Source organism: Mesoplodon bidens (assembly GCF_964165515.1).
Source record: "Mesoplodon bidens genome assembly, chromosome: 12".
NCBI lineage: Eukaryota > Metazoa > Chordata > Mammalia > Artiodactyla > Ziphiidae > Mesoplodon > Mesoplodon bidens.
Genome location: NC_138168.1, coordinates 14,015,090 through 14,031,584, shown reverse-complemented (window position 1 = coordinate 14,031,584; position 16,495 = coordinate 14,015,090). Strand labels below are relative to the sequence as shown.

The window sequence follows — 16,495 nt, the reverse complement described above, 5'->3', positions numbered from 1 at the left end:
GCATCAGTGTTACTCCCAAATCAGTGCACAAAGCTTTTTCTTTCCAATTCATTTTTATTGTGGTAAAATATACATAAAATTTACCATTTTAATCACTTTTTTTGTTGAAGTATAGTTGACTTATAATGTGTTAGTTTCAGGTGCACAGCAAAGTGATTCAGATTTATATATATATATTTTTTTCAGATTCTTTTCCTTTACAGGTTATTATAAAATATTGAGTATAATTCCCTGTGCTATACAGTAGGTCCTTATTGTTTATGTTTTATATATATATAGTAGTGTGTATATTCTAATCCCAAACTCCTGATTTATCTCTCCCCCGCCCCCATTTTAAGCACTTTTAAAAGTGCAGTTCAGTGCTATTAAGCATACTCATATTGTTATATACCCTCACCACCATCCACCCCCCTCAGTTGTAAAATACCCGCCGCAGCCGCAACTTCCTTCTTTCCAACTTTGCTTTTGTAACACACTGAGCTTTCCGCACCACAAAAGGTTCTTCTGGGTTAGGTTCAGAAACTGGGGTGACTGAGGTAGATCACTGAAGGATTATCCTTCACGGGCTCCGTTCATGGAACCTAAGAGGTACATTCACTTCGCCCTCCAACCCTTTTCGGCATCAGTAACCGAGCAGTAACCATAGCAACACGGACACCTCCCCCCTTAAATGCAGCAACCGAGTCTCCCACGGCAGCTGTCCCTTCCCTTCCTGCTGCGCAGAGTGAACAGCGCGAGGACCGGGCTCTTCATCCCGGACCGCAGGCAGGAGGTGAGGAAGAGAGATGAACGAAGGACGCTGTGAGAAATACAGCTCAAGTCCCCGCATTCCCTCTCCTCACCCGCCGCTGGGTGCCAACCCCAAGGAGCTGAACCTCCTTACACCCGCAGCCGGGCACTTCCAACACGCTCGCGCTTTTTATTGACGCAAACCTCCCGTTCTCGCGGGAGCTTGGGAGCGGGAGCCCAAGAGGGCGGACAGAGCTCTCGAAATCTCAGTCAGCGCTGGAGCTGGAGCGGCTGCCGGGGCGCTGGGAGCGCGCGGGGGGCGGGGCGCAGGCCTGGGGGGCGGGGCCTCGCTTGGAGAGGGGAGGACGGACGGGGGCGGGGCCGCGCGGCGGGACCTGTGGCTCCCAGGTAGCGCAGCCGGCCGGGCTCCCTCGGGACCGGGCGACTGCGCATGCTCACTGGCCGCGCTGGGCCGTTCGTCGGGCGGCGTTGACGAGCCGGCTCCTCAGCGGCGGAGGTTGCGGTGCTACGATGGCGATGTGAGGGGCCCGCGGCGGGATGGTGCTGACCCGGGCGGGGCCGCCTTCTTGCAGCGACACCACGGGCTCCTTCGTCCGACGGGTGGCGGCGGAGGCCGAGCCGGGCGAGAGGTGAGCCGCCGACGTCCTCCCGTCCCAGCTCGCGACCCCCGCGACCCTCTCCTTGTCCTTCCCGCGGGCCCGGCGGGAAGCGGCCTCCTCTGCGCCCGGTCCGCCCTCGCCGCTCCGGCCCTCACCGTCCGCTCGGGTGAGAGCCGGCGCCGGGCGGCTGAAGGTCGGCGGGGACAGCGGTGCGGACGCGCTCGTGATGCGGAGCCGCTGTCCCCCGTGCTCTCACTCCTGCCCCCCCAACCCGGTGCCCCCGGCCCCCTGGCCTCGGCCCCCGCCCCGCACTTCTTCTGCCCGCCCCCCTGCGCCCCCGCCTGCCGTTAGCCCTCTGCCCATCCTCGCGCCTCGCTCCCGCCCGTGCCCCCCTCGCGGATCCGCTCTTCATCCCCGGTGGTCCCCCGTGGGAGGCGGGGTACCCCTTGCGCGCCTGGACTTCTCTCTCCCCCTCCCCCCCGTGCATCCCTGGGCCGGCTCTTCCCTCACCGGCCAGGCTTCCTACTCCGCCGCCTCTGTCACTGCTCCCTTGGCTCTCTGCTCTTCCCATTAAGCCCCTTCGGTACTTCACCTTCTCTCTCTCGTGTGAGTTTCCGACGGTGTGTTTGGCTTTAGCATCGCTCTGTGCTGGAGTTCGTTCTACGCCCCTCTCGCTGCCTGAATGCTTCCCTCTCGGTCCCTACTTCCTCGCTTCCGTTTAACGGCCCCTGTCCTCCAGTCTTTATCCATCCTGATCCCATCTCTCCTCTCTAATCTTGATCTTTTTTTTCTCTAAAACTTTTTCTTTTTTCTGTTTGCATAGGTCGAGCCTCTTAATGCCAATCCGTTTTACTTCTTATTAAATCTCGGAAGAGTTCTAGTCTCTTTTACTTTCTACCCAAACCAGGTATCCACTCAGTATACTTAGTTCAGTTGGCAATTTAATAAAATCTCTTCCTTTTCTTTCTTCACTGACTGGAAGTATCATCAAAAGAGTGACAGTGGCAATAACCTGTTACACTTACTGATAGAAGCTTTAATTTTTAAGAATAGTGTTTGCCTGACGTGTCAAGAGAAGCCACTTGAGGACAGAGCTGATGAAAATATAAAGGCTGACCTCCAAACACAAGGTTAAAATTTGGAGATTTTTATTGTCCTCCGGGAAATACAGTTGTCCAAGAGCTAGTCTTAAATGGAATTTAACACATTAAAAAAAATAAAATTAGTTATTAATTTGATATTTTATACATTTGCTATTGCAACGGATTGCATCGTTTTTGTGATGGTCTCTGTAATAAATGCATAGTTTTTACTAACTTACAGAATTAGTGTCCTTACTAAAGGAGAAACATGTGCGGACAGAAGTGCTAACTTTCTGAATTGGGTAAAAGAACTTCCTAAACAGTTGTGGAGGCTTTTTCCTCTACTTCATGGTGATCAAGATTTGGCTTACGAAAAAGTTCTCTATGTAAATAATGTTGTAGGAGCTTATTTTGAAGGCATCTGCGGAAGCAGTCACTCTCAGTGAAGGTTACGTTCATTCTAGGGCCGAAGAACAACTGGATTATGTATTTCATTCTGGAATCTCAAAGCAGTCCACAAACAGTAAATTCTTCCTTACGTTGTCTATGTCAGGTAGGAATTAAATTTTTCTGTTTCTCTTGTACAGAAGGGAAGCACCAAGACAAAAATGTGTAGTTCCTTATTTGAAGGTATATGAGAGGTAAAAGTAGAAGGAGACACTGTTTAGGGTCTGAGGTGGTGAAACCACATCTCTTTTGGAAGAACCAGCAGTTATTGTGTATGGTAGGAGGTGATAAACTCCTCAGCTTTTAAGATTTTAAAAATGACCTTTCCAATGCAAATAGAGATAAGTGCTGCTTCTGAAGGAAGTCTTCCCATCATTCAAAGGCAAGTCTTTCTATTTCTAGGTAGCTATTCATTAAAAAAGTAAATTCTTACAAATTCCTATTGGTATTTATAGTGAGTTGATTCTGTGCTCTTAGAAATTAAAATAAAGATTCATGGTGGACAGCGGGCACAGGGCTAGAAATCAGAAGATCTACACTCCTCTGATGAGTCATGACATTAGTCTGTAGAAGTCACTTAACCTCTATACCTCAGGTGTGTCTCCCTGTAATATGTGGGTAAACAGGTGGCTGGCTACCCACTAATCTTTCAAAAGCAAAGTAAGCCCTAATCATTTAAGCATGCTTAGGGCCACCAGAGTCAAAAATTGCAATATGAACTCTTAATTTTTATCTCTTTTAGACTATGTTGTAAGTATAATTGAATGCTTAAATCCCAGATCACTGCAATTTAGATGTTTTTTTTAAATTTTCAGACTTATGTGAAAAGTTTAGTAGCATGTGCCATGAACTGTGGACTAGTTTAATGTTCATAAACATTAAACATAAACATAAACATAAACATGAAACAGCCACTGCAGCGTTCAGTATGTTTGCTGAAAATGTAAAGTTACATTTACATAAACTGAAAAAGTAAAGTTAACAGGATTTTGGTTACTTCCATAAATTTCTGTTGTCTTATATTTTATCTTTGCTGTGATGTAGACCCTTGAGAGTGGAGGTTCTTTAGGGGATAGAAAGGGCAAGGATTTCCTTTGCTTTGATTCAAAGTATCAAAAAACTCTTTAAAAAGTCAGAAAAAACTGCTTAAAAGTGAGTTTTGTGATATGTTCATTGTGTGTTTAAATAAATGGTTGGAGATGTGAGTATGTAGATCTGAAGTGAGTAGTGTATCGTTTTTTTTTTTCCTTGAGTTGTCAGGAAGAAGGTTTAGAAATGAATATGAGTAAGAAGCAGAGTGGTAATACAGAATAAAGTGTTCCTAATGGGCCCAGGGGATTTTCAGAAAAATCAGAGAGCACAAGTTGTTTGGCAGGTCTAGATTTTTCAGGGAAATAGAGTGGAACGACTTCACAGTGAGTTTTACCATTTTATTTTCAAAGATTGACACTTTTAACAGGTTCATACTTGGTAATCAGTGATGTGCTAAATTTAATAACAACCTCTTTTTTCTTAATGGAAATATAGAAGTGTCAGGTCCTTTTGACTTAGGAATTATAAATATTATTTCCCTTTGAGAAAACTGAGGCTTAGAGAGTCTGAATTAGAAGCCAGGTTACCTGGATCTGTTACCAAAGTTAACGGTATACTGAAGAAAGCAAGAAAGCAGAAGCTGTTAAGAAAACATTGGTAGTTTCTTGGAATATTTTTCAGAGAGAGGATTGCGCTTTCTGTTCTGGTTCTGAATTTTTTTCTCTGTTGAGATAACTAGTAAGATGAAATATTTTCTGAATGTTGGGCAGATCCCTGAACTAGGTAATAGATAATGATTGTGGTTCTTTCTGAGTTTCTCTTTATGTTAAAAGGAATAACTAGTTTTGGTACTTGGGGCTATTCTGGGATTTTAAAGATATATAATAACATGATATATTCAAAGGCGTTCTCTATTATGTAACTGGCAGGTTTATTTTGTGGCATATACAACTGAAAAGTTTATATGAACTGCTCTTAATAAATTAAATCCGATTTGCCATGTAATGTCAAAAAGTATCTTTTACCAAGTGTCCCATAATGAGCAAGAAAAGTTGTTTCTCAGTTTCTTTACTTCATTCATGTAGTAAGTCCATCATCGAAATACTCTCAGAAGTTACTGACATTCTTTCTACATTATGTTTAAAAATTATTTTTTCTATGGATTTTCTATCATATTAGTACAATTATACAAAATTAACAATTTCTGAGAGTGCTTCTTAATCTAAGTGTCAGTTCTAAGATGAGTAATAATAATATATATCTCTTTTATTAGACACAACTGTTTAAACCCAAATTTTTAAGAAATCAGAAGATAGCAATGCCTTTAAACTTCAGATTTTGTATTTGTGGGTGTGAGGAATTTGAAGATTTCATGATTAGGGAATAACGTTAATTACATGGAAAATTGAATATAGTTAATTTATCAAGTGTAATTGTTTCATCAATATTGCATTCTGATTTCAGGTTTTCTTGTAGTAGGGGCATATTTATCTCATGGCTTGATGACTACTGAATCTATTTCCTAAAACAAGGTGTGGACTTTAGAATTATACAAGTTTAAATATAGGCCATGAAGTTTGACACTTTTGAGGTATTTGTCCTCTTTTCATTATTTTCTAACTGTGTCACCTTGGATAAGTTATGTAAACTTTTTGCTCCTTAGTTTCTTCACCTGTAAAATGGAGTAATAATAGCTCTTTCAGATTTTTATGAGAATTAGATGCAGTAATAAAAGCTACTGGTATAAGAGTAAGTAATCCATAAAGTTTTGAGTGTTCATATTTGGTTTGTATTTGATATTGCCATTTGGTCTATATTTGGTATCAACAGGGAAACGTATAGCTTTTTAAAGTATAATTTGTCAATCAAGCTATTTTGCTTATCTTTCCTTTGGAGGATTTCCCTCTTACCCTCTCCCCAGAAGAGAAGAACTTAGTACTCTATTCTCTTCTTAAATATTTCTATAATTAGTGCATACGGTATGTGGCCCTCAGGAGTTCATTTTGATGAGTGATGAGTAGCAGCAAAGGGTTCTAGACGGGCGATTTTTCTCACATTACATGTCCCCTTTACATTTTCCTCACATTACATGTCCCGTTTACTCTAGTGATTCTCTTAAGCTCATCCTTGTTGAGAATCACCTTTTAAGATGAGAGACATCACTGATGAAAGGGTGTTGTGTGTGCGAATAATCGTGGAGGCAAAAAGAAGGTTAGACGCCGTCTGAGTGGTGGTGAGCCTCAGAGTCAGGAGAGTGCCGGGTGACTTGGCTGTTTTAGAGTAGGGTATAATTCAGGGACTAAGCATGCTTAGCCCCTGAAATAGGGAGCTTCCAGAGCTGGGCAGGGTGTCGAGGCCTCAGCCAGTCCTAAAGGGAACTGAATGTCAATCAAGAAACAAGACCGTAGGCCAGATATTTAGACTGAACCAAGCAATGCAGACTTAACCGGCTTAGATGGCCAGAATTACACCAGAAAGCAGGGCGAGAGGTGCAAGACTAGTACAGACGTCACTGGCTGGTTGTTTTCAGTTTATGGATGTCTGGTTTGAATTGGTCAAGATTAGCTCAAAGACTGTGAGGGCCGGACCCTTGTGGACTGGAGTTCTGCTGTGCCCTAGGTGAGTGGTCCTTAGGAAAGGTGGTGGCTGAGCGTACTTTCGCCAAGAGACTCATCTTCCTACCCTCCTTGGTTTGCTACAGAACTTGAGTGTTACAGGAATCTTTTATTATTTGCAAGGTTATGAGACAGCATTCTGAAGGCTTCTTGCAGTGCCCCTCTTTGTGGCTTCCTGTTTATTCATGGGAGAAGGCCCAAAAAAATGGACTCAAAATTGACTAACTAGTATTAAATGATTGAGTTAACCCCCTTCTAGATCTAGAGGATTCCTTTGTTCCCGTCGTATTCCTATTTAACAAACTTGAATTTAACTGGACATGTTTGATGCCCTTCCCTTCACTGGTCCCAGGTCCCCAGTGTCAGTCTCAGTCCCCAGATATCTGTCGTAGTGTGAGTCCCTCATCTGGTTGGGCTTGAATTTGATGCTCCTTCATTTGGTATCAGTTCCTATGTGTCTATCATAATGTGAGCATCTCACTACATTGAGTGTGAACATTTAGAGATGTATAGATTTTTGTACACTATGGCCCCTCAGTGCAAGTTTACTACATTATCTAGTGTTCATCTGAAGAACTAGTGATTTTTTTTTCTAAAGCTAGAAGAAAAAGTGAATGTGCTTTATTCATTGAGAAATGATGTATTGATTGCCAACATGGAGCCTTTCTAAGGGTAAGTTGGTCCATACGTATTTTTTACCTTATGTGGTATCTTTAGTACCTAACATCTGCATACAACTGGGCATCATTATTTGGACAGTCAGTATTACAGGCTCTGAATCCATTTGTCCCATGTCTGCTGACTTGGGAATGGAATTCAGAAGCTGGAGCCTTTGGCTCCATAATTGATAAAAGTGGTGCCTTTATTTCTTAGGTTGACAAAGGGAGTGTCTGGAATCTCCAATTTGTTCAGCTTCTTACCCTCGGCCTTAGGAGAAAGAATATCCTCAGAACATCTGTTTTGGGCTCATAGTTCAAGAGTCAAGACTGTTAGCTCTTTGATTTCTGAGAAAGGATCTCATCATCACCTGTGGTCTCTAGTCTTTTGTAAGGAACCTCTGAACTAACTGTGTCTCTTAGTTTCAGATATTTCTGTGTCCTCTTTTAGGTTTCCGAAACACTCAGGAGTTCAGGCTGAGCTCAAAATGTTTAGCTATTCTTTCAGGATGGGTATTGGTGGTGCAGGAGCATCTTCCACATTTTTCCAGGTATCCACGCCCAGACTCCTCTTTGCGGATACCGGAGGTCTCAGCTGATCTGATGGGTGTGAGAATCCCTGGTCTTAGAAGCTAGGCACAGTGTTATGCACCCAGCACTGTTTCTGGGGCAATTGCTGTGCACTCCAGTGATTAAAGAGTTGGCTTGGCATTCCTAGACTAAGATCTAGTAGGAATATGTGAGATACATGTAATTAAACATGTCCTAGGAGCTACACTTTAAAAAATAAAAACAAACTGATAAAATTAATTTGTATAGTATATTTTGTTTAATCCAGCATATCCAAAATATTATTTCAAGATGTGATCAATATAAAAAACATATTAATGAGACATTTACATTCTTTTTCTGTACTCTTTGAAACCCAGTGTGTGCTTTACATTTACAGTATATCTCAGTTAGTACACTCATCTTTAACAGTTAAAGTAAAATACAGCCCTATCAAAACAATAAAGTTATGTTCAATGAAAAAGTGTCTACACTGCTTCAGTGTTTGGATGTAAATGTAAACGAATTAAAACTTTTAAATTCAGTTCCTTGGTCCCACTAGTCGCATTTCTGTTGTTCAGTAGCCATTGTGACTGCTGGCCGCCACGTGGGGTGTAGCGACTCTTGAGGGCCAAGGCCGTCTTCCAGTCTGATTGGTGACCGCATTCCTCTGGGAGTGGGCTGCCTTTCCCTGAGTTGTTACAGGGGATTGTCGGGTTTGACTGTCAGAGAAATCCCTCTTCAGACCTAAGAGCCTTGGTGCCTACGTTTCTCACTTAGTATCAGGGGCAGTTCCTGTTTGAGGTTCCCCTGTGGCGTCTTTGGATTGAGGTTTGTAGTTTACGCAGCTCAGTTCTTTCTTAGGGACCTAGGAAATGGCCCAGGCAGGGACTCTTCTTGAACAGACCTCTCAAGTTATTCTGTTTAGGCTACTTTGCCAGGGCCAGGAGAGCAGAGTGGACAGTCTCAGGTAAGCCAGGGTTCCCATAGCTTCAGAGGCTCAGATGAAAGTGACAGATATGAGCTGTCTAGCAGACTCTGCAAGAGGCCATGAAGCTCACAGCTTCCGGCGGTGCAGGGAGTTTCTGGCAGTGGAGAGTCTCCCAGGCACATCTGGGTAAAAGGAAAGGCTTCCTCTCTTCAATTTCTTTCCTCCTTGAGAGAGGACAGGCCAGGATTTCCCTCCTTCATGAAAGATTCTTTACCTGATGAACTGAGTGGCATGAGAATCTGTGGAAGTCAGACATTGCAAACTTTGAATGAATTTGTCCTGTAGAGGAATTTGATTTTCACTGTACAGGTTTTGTTCTGTTTGTGTTTGTTTGTCTGTTGTTGTTGTTGTTGTTGTTTTTGCAGTATGTGGGCCTCCCACTGTTGTGGCCTCTCCCGTTGCGGAGCACAGGCTCCAGATGCGCAGGCTCAGCAGCCATGGCTCATGGGCCCAGCCGCTCCGTGGCATGTGGGATCTTCCCCGACCGGGGCACGAACCCGCGTCCCCTGCCTCGGCAGGCGGACTCTCAACCACTGCGCCACCAGGGAAGCCCTGTTGTTTTTTTTAATTTAATTTAATTTAATTTATTTTTGGCTGTGTTGGGTCTTCGTTGTTGTGCGTGGGCTTTCTCTAGTTGCGGCAAGCAGGGGCTACTCTTCATTGTGGTGAGTGGGCCTCTCCTTGCGGTGGCTTCTCTAGTTGCGGAGCATGGGCTCTAGGCACGCGGGCTTAGTAGTTGTGGCACATGGGCTTCAGTAGTTGTGGCTCGCGGGCTCTAGAGCGCAGGCTCAGTAGTTGTGGCACATGGGCTTAGTTGCTCCGCAGCATGTGGGATCTTCCTGGACCAGGGCTCAAACCCGTGTCCCCTGCATTGGCAGGCGGATTCTTAACCACTGTGCCACCAGGGAAGCCCCTGTATTTGCTTTTTAACTAGCTGGCAACATCTAAAATTTAGGAGAAATTTAGGTGAAAACCTTTAGGAAAAACATTTTCAATATCTACTTGGAAATTTAGAAGCCTCTTATGGTGCTGGGCCAGCAAGGATTGTGTGGACCTTAGTAGCAGTTACTCCCTGTGATGGGGAAGAGCAGTTTATGAGGAGAGGGTCCCACAGATCCCCCTGGACTCTGAGAGTGCTCTGAATTTTTCTTTCCTTTCTTTTTTGCCTACTCTCCTTTTCCTTTAGTCTCTTCTCCTTTGAATTTTTTTCTTCTACCAACATATAAAAATAAAAATAATTCTTTTTTGGGGGGGGAATGAAAAATAGATTTATCAGTATTACTCTGTATATATCTGTACACATATGTTTCTACTTAGGGAATAATCAGTAAAATGGGATGAATTGAGGAAAATTAGGCATCAACAAAAGAACAAAAAGCACAGCAGGATATGAGACGAAAAGTGAAGGAAATTGCTAACAGATCTTGGACTTATACTGGTAAAGGAATTTTATCATAAAAGTTTATTCATGCAAGACTGTTTTCAATACATCAGTGTAATGATTCCTTTCTTCAAGTCGGTTGGGTTTAAATAGGAGAAAAATACTAATAGTTAATATTTATGGAATATTTAAAGCTAATTTATTAAGTGTTCCTGAAAATCTTAAATTAAGTGCCTGCAGTGTGGCAGGCAGTGGGGTACATCTGTGAACAGAGTAGTCAGAATTTCCTGCCTTCATGAAGCTTACATTTTACTGGGGAGAATAAAGACTACTAAGTAGAATCTTTGGTTTGTTAAATGGAGATTAGTGCTGAGGAGAAAAAAAAGAGGAGGAAAGAGCTAGGGTGTGTCAGGAGAGAGAGTCCTGTTTTAGAGGGTGTGGCCCGAAGGTAACGTTTGAATCAAGGCTAGGAGGAGTCATTTGGACATTCTGGAGGGAAGAGTGTCCCAGGGAACCACTGCAGATGCCCTGGAGCAGGACTCTCTCTGGTGTGTGGGGGGAAAAGCAAGGAAACCACGTGACTGGAGTGGGCAGACTGGTAGGAGCTGAGAACAGAGAAGTGATGAAAGATCCAGATCCTCTAAGGTTGTCATACAAGCCCTTGTAAGGCACTACTGCTGAACGTGGTGGGAAGCCGTTTGGGGTTTGAATCAGAACAAAGAGAGACAATTTGAATTATTATCAAATCATGTATGTCATTATATAGCATTTTATATTATTGTACATAATTATATAACATAATTATTAATTAACATATGTAATACATAATATAAAGGATCATCTGCCTTCCTCTTTGAAAATAGCCTGGAGCGGGGGATGTATTACTTAGGGTATAGGTTAGGTACAGTTGCTGTAATAAAGAGTTATAAGACATAAAAATCTGAACAGTCTAGATAAGTTCGACATCTGTGCTCTATGAAACCATTCAGGAATCCAGAATCTTTCCATCTTTCTGTTTACCATTCTTCAGGTTTTGTCCTAATCTGTGTGGTCAATACTGGGTCACTATTCAGAAGGTATTCCAGCCTGTAAAAAAGGGAAGCAATGAAGTCCAGGACAAAGAAATTCCTTTTAAACAAATGAGACAGACATTGCATATATTACTTCAGTTTGCGGTCCACAGAGAGGATCGATTGGCCACACTTGCCTCAAGGGTGGTTGGGAAACGTAGTCTCAGGCTGGGTGACCATTCAGCAGTGAGGAAGAGGAAAACAGAAATGACAAGTAGTTGACCACAGTCTTGCAGTTCGGCACCAAATATCCATGTGTATCCTTCATCCTACCTATTGAAAACACTCCAGCTCCCTTCCCCAAAGGAGACAACCCAGGTGCAATCCTCTTGTTGCACTAATCCAACTAAGCGATCAGTACTTCCTGTCAGATCTCAAGTCCAGTGACCTGTAGGCAAAACACAGTTATTACCCCTTATCCCTCCCACATACACTGAACATATCATGGTGGATCAGAAACAGGAAAAGAATAATAAAATTTTCCATTTGGGTAAGTAAACAATGAGAGATACATAGAGGTTTCTGGTTGAGAGTAATGCTGGGCAGTAATGGTGTAGCATCTATTATCCTTAGTTCTGCTTTCTGGTAAGAATGCCTATATTCATTGCACTATGACCCCAGTCTTTGCTATCTGGGTGTTTCTTCCTTACTTTAACCTCCATGACCACATCTGAAGTTGCTATTGAAAATTTCCCAACTTTGGAGGGTATATAGCTTTCATAGTCAGTTTCCTGCTACTGCAGGCTTGCTATCCTGCAAGTGACATGGTCACAGGTGTTTGTAGGTTAGCTTATAATTTCTCTGACAAATACAATTCTCTCAAAAATATAGTGGGATTGTTTAATGTTTGTCTCCATTCCGTTCTGGTGCCAGTGACTATAGTAAAATTGTTTCCTGGTGTAGTTCTTAAGCCTGCCTTATTTACTGCTCTCTGTGCACTGACCACTTTATCTCATTCTAATGGCCACTGTCTTGAAGCCAATCCGAAACAGCAGGCATTGGGGGGTGGGATGGCAGCACCCTAAAATATAATCTTAGCCACAGCGCTAGATTCCTTCATTTCATCAAGAAGTCTTAAAAGTTCTGCGAAAAATGCCATTGGTAATTTGATAGGGATTGCATTAAATCTGTAGATTGCCTTGGGTAGTGTGGTTATTTTAACAATATTGATTCGTCCAATCCAAGAACAAGGTGTATCTTTCCATCTGTTTGTGTTGACTTCAGTTTCTTTTGTCAGCATCTTATAGTTTTCAGAGTGCAGGTCTTTTGCCTCCTTAGGTAGGTTTATTCCTCGGCATTTTATTCTATTTGAAGTGATGGTAAATGGGATTGTTTCCTTAATTTCTCTTTCTGATAGTTAATTGTTAGTCTGTAGAAATGCAAGAGATTTCTGTATATTAATTTTGTATCCTGCAACTTTACCGAATTCATTGATGAGCTCTAGTAGTTTTCTGGTAGCATCTTTAGGGTTCTCTAGAACAACAAATTTTAAGACTTGTATGGAAACACAAAAGACTCCAAATATCCAAAACAATCTTGAGAAAGAAGAGCAGAGCCGGAGGAATCACACTCCCTGACTTCATACTATACTACAGAGCTACAGTAATCAAAACAGTATGGTACTGGCACAAAAACAGACACATAGATGGATGGAACAGGATAGAAAGCCCATAAATAAGCCCACACTCTTATGGTCAATTCATCTATGACAAAAGAGGGAAGAATATACATGGGAGAAAAGACAGTCTCTTTAATAAGTGGTGCTGTGAAAACTGGACAACTGCATGTAAAAAAAATGAAATTGGAGCATTCTCTAACACCATATACATTTAGGATTAAAGACCTAAATGTAAGACTGAATGCTATAAAACTCCTAGAGGAAAACGTAGGCAGAACACTCTTTGACATAAATCATAGCAATATTTTTTGGATCCATCTCCTAGAGTAATGGAAATAAAAGCAAAAATAAACAAATGGGACCTAATCAAACTTAAGAAGTTTCTGCACAGTAAAGGAAACCATTAAAAAAAAAAAAAGAAAAGGCAACCTACAAAATGGGAGAAAATATTTGCAAATGATGCAACTAACAAGGGCTTAATTTCCAAAATATACAGCTCATACAACTCAACAACAAAAAAACAAACAATCGAAAAATGGGCAGAAGACCTAAGTAGACATTGCTCCAAACAAGACATGCAGATGGCCAATAGACACGTGAAAAGATGCTCAACATTGCCAATTATTAGAGAAATGCAAACCAAAACCTCAATGAGGTACCACCTTTTCTGGTCAGAATGACCATCATTAAAAATCTGCAAATAACAAATGCTGGAGAGGGTGTGGAGAAAAAACCCTCCTCACTGTTGGTGGGAATGTAAGTTGATGCAGCCGCTATGGAAAACAGTATGGAGGTTCCTTGGAAAACTAAAAATAGAATTACCATATGATCCAGCAATCCCACTCCTGGGAATATATCTGGAGAAAACCATCATTTGAAAAGGTACATGTACCCCTATATTTATAGCAGCACTGTTTACAATAGCCAAGATATGTAAATGACCTAAATATCCATTGACAGATGAATGGATAAAGAAGATGTGGTACGTATATACAATGAAATACTACTCAGCCATAAAAAATGCATGAAATGCCATTTGCAGCAACATGGGTGGACCTAGAGATTATCATGTTAAATGAAGTAAGTGAGACAGAGGAAGAAAAATATCATATGGTATCACTTATATGTGGAATCAAAAAAGAATGTTACAAGTGAACTTATTTACAAAACAGAAATAGGCTCACAGACACGGAAAACAAATTTATGGTTACCAAAGGGGAAAGAGGGGGGAGGGATAAATTAGGAGGTTGGGATTAAGAGATACAAAAACTGCTATATATAAAATAGATAAACAGCAAGGACCTATTGTATAGCACAGGGAACTATGTTCAATGTCTTGTAATAAAGTATAGCGGAAAAAAAATATATATGTAACTTAATCACTTTGCTGTACACCTGAAGCTAATACAACATTGTAAATCAACTATGCACCAATAAAAATTTGTTTTGAAAAATAAAGTCTTAATAGAAGTCTTTAAGAAAAGTACTAATAATCTTATCTCCTGATATGCAGGTACTAAGGACCCACATCTCTATATTTCTGCAAACTGGCCAGTTCTTGCCTGAGTAAATGCAGCAAAGAACTACTGACACACACAAATATTGTGGTTCTTTTCATCTACTTTCCCAGAAGTTCTGGGCTTTTTATGGGCACCACGTTCTGTAAGTTAGTGTAGGCAACAGTTTATGGAATGTTTTGTTCCATTATAACCAGGGTCACCATTATCCTAGTAGTATCTGTTTCCCTGTTGCCTGCTACCCGGTGACTTAGCCAGTGCCGCATATTTTAGGATTTTGTTGTGGCAGTACTCTTAATTTTGGTATTAATTTCTGGGTTAAGGAAAAGGCTGCTGTAAAGGGATCCAAAAGTAAAATGGCTTAAATGAGAAAAAAGTTTGTTTCTTCCCCAGATAACAGGCCTACTAATTTAGGTGGTAGGGATGCTATATTCCATGAAGGAAATGAAGACACTAGAGGGGTAACTACCAGAATGTTGGATCTGGGGCTCAGATACTCAGCCTTGTTTTAACCATTGTGCAGTACTTATATATATTTATCTCTTCCAGGTGGCTAGTGAGCACTTTGAGGTGTCGGGAACTTAGCTATGCCTTGATCTCTTGCATTTCCTAGCTTATAGTAAGTGTTCAATAAATGTTTGAATGAATGAATACCTGTTTTATATCTGAGTAAGTTAAGGCATAGAGACCTAAGCAAACTTGAGTCACAGGGCTGGAACATGATCTGAACCCTGCACACAAGAATATATGTACAGGAGAAGCTGTCTTAGAGAAGAGGCTACTTCCATAAAATGGGGCATATCTTATATAAAGGAAGTATCATTTTGATCTTAGGAATAGTTACTGTAAAAATCTTCTGATGTGATTATTAAGGTTTAAAATAATTATGGATGGTGGTAGAGTCTATATCTGTATGATGGAGAGAAGGAAAAAAATGTATGAGGAAGAGAGAATGTGGTCTTTATTCTAACATTTTTAGTACCTAAATAATTATACCAAGGGCAAAAGACTTTTTTTTAATTTAAGCAATAAATATTTGGAGTGTGAAAAAACTATCCATAGCATATCCAGGCAGCCTTTTTCGTCAAAATATTTTAAATCATAGCATACGTGTGTATGTATATACACACACATTTCACATATCTCTGTGTGTGTGGATGTGTGTGAAGTTTCAGAAATCACCAAGGGAAATACATATTTTTAATGAATTTTTATAGGAGTATAGTTGCTTTACAATGTTGTGTTAATTTCTACTGTACAGCAAAATGAATCAACCATATATATATATATATATATATATATATATATATATATATATATATATATCCCTTCCCTTTCGGACTTCCTTCCCATTTAGGTCACCACAGTGCATTAAGAAGAATTCCCTGTGCTATAGAGTAGGTTCTCATTAATTATCTATTTTATACATAGTATCAATAGTGTATATGTGTCAATCCCAATCTCCCAATTCCTCCCACCCCCGCCTTTCCACCCTTGGTGTCCATACATTTGTTCTCTACATCTGTGTCTCTATTTCTGTTTTGCAAATAGGTTCATCTATAGCATTTTTCTAGATTCCACATATATACGTTAATATACGATATTTGTTTTTCTCTTTCTGACTTACTTTACTCTGTATGACAGTCTCCATCCACGTCTCTAAAAATGACCCAATTTTGTTCCTTTTATGACCCAGCAATCCCACTACTGGGCATATACCCAGAGAAAACCATAATTAAAAAAGATATATGCACCTCAATGTTCATAGCAGCACTATTTACAATAGCCAGGACATGGAAGCAATCTAAATGTCCATCGACAGAGGAATGGATAAAGAAGATGTGGTACATATATACAATGGACTATTACTCCGGAATTACATAATTTAAAATGGTGAACTTACATCTTAAAAATTAATAAGCTTATACTGTTTTGGGTATTCATGAAGATTGTTTCTGAATCACTGAACTCAGAAAGCACTCCTTTATTATTGTACTTTGACGTATATACAAGTGAAGCATAACAAAGATATAATAGTTTATATTTATATGTGAAACTGTGAATGAAAACATCTCTAAAACTTATTCCCTAAGCCTTACTGAGGATATGGATCTTTTAGATAAATTGAAAGTACTAAGTAACTAACGAAGCATAGGTTTCCTGAAAATGGACATTTTTATGTCTGCTA

The 16,495-nt window shown here is 40.9% G+C and overlaps 1 protein-coding gene across 7 annotated transcripts in view; it reads left to right on the top strand.

Moving 5' to 3' along the window:
* The first annotated feature begins 1,108 nt into the window (after positions 1-1,108).
* The window catches only part of FAM135A (family with sequence similarity 135 member A), a 113,784-nt gene continuing 98,397 nt past the window's right edge, over positions 1,109-16,495 (top strand). For 5 of the 7 annotated variants that reach the window (XM_081251174.1, XM_081251171.1, XM_081251167.1 and 2 more), the window contains exon 1: positions 1,109-1,379. In XM_081251174.1, the coding sequence (XP_081107300.1) occupies positions 1,288-1,379 (92 nt within the window). In that variant the 5' untranslated portion in view covers positions 1,109-1,287. Of the gene's footprint in view, positions 1,380-12,480; positions 13,673-16,495 lie in introns of those variants that run through there. The other 2 variants (XM_081251170.1, XM_081251169.1) reach the window with 2 other exon arrangements.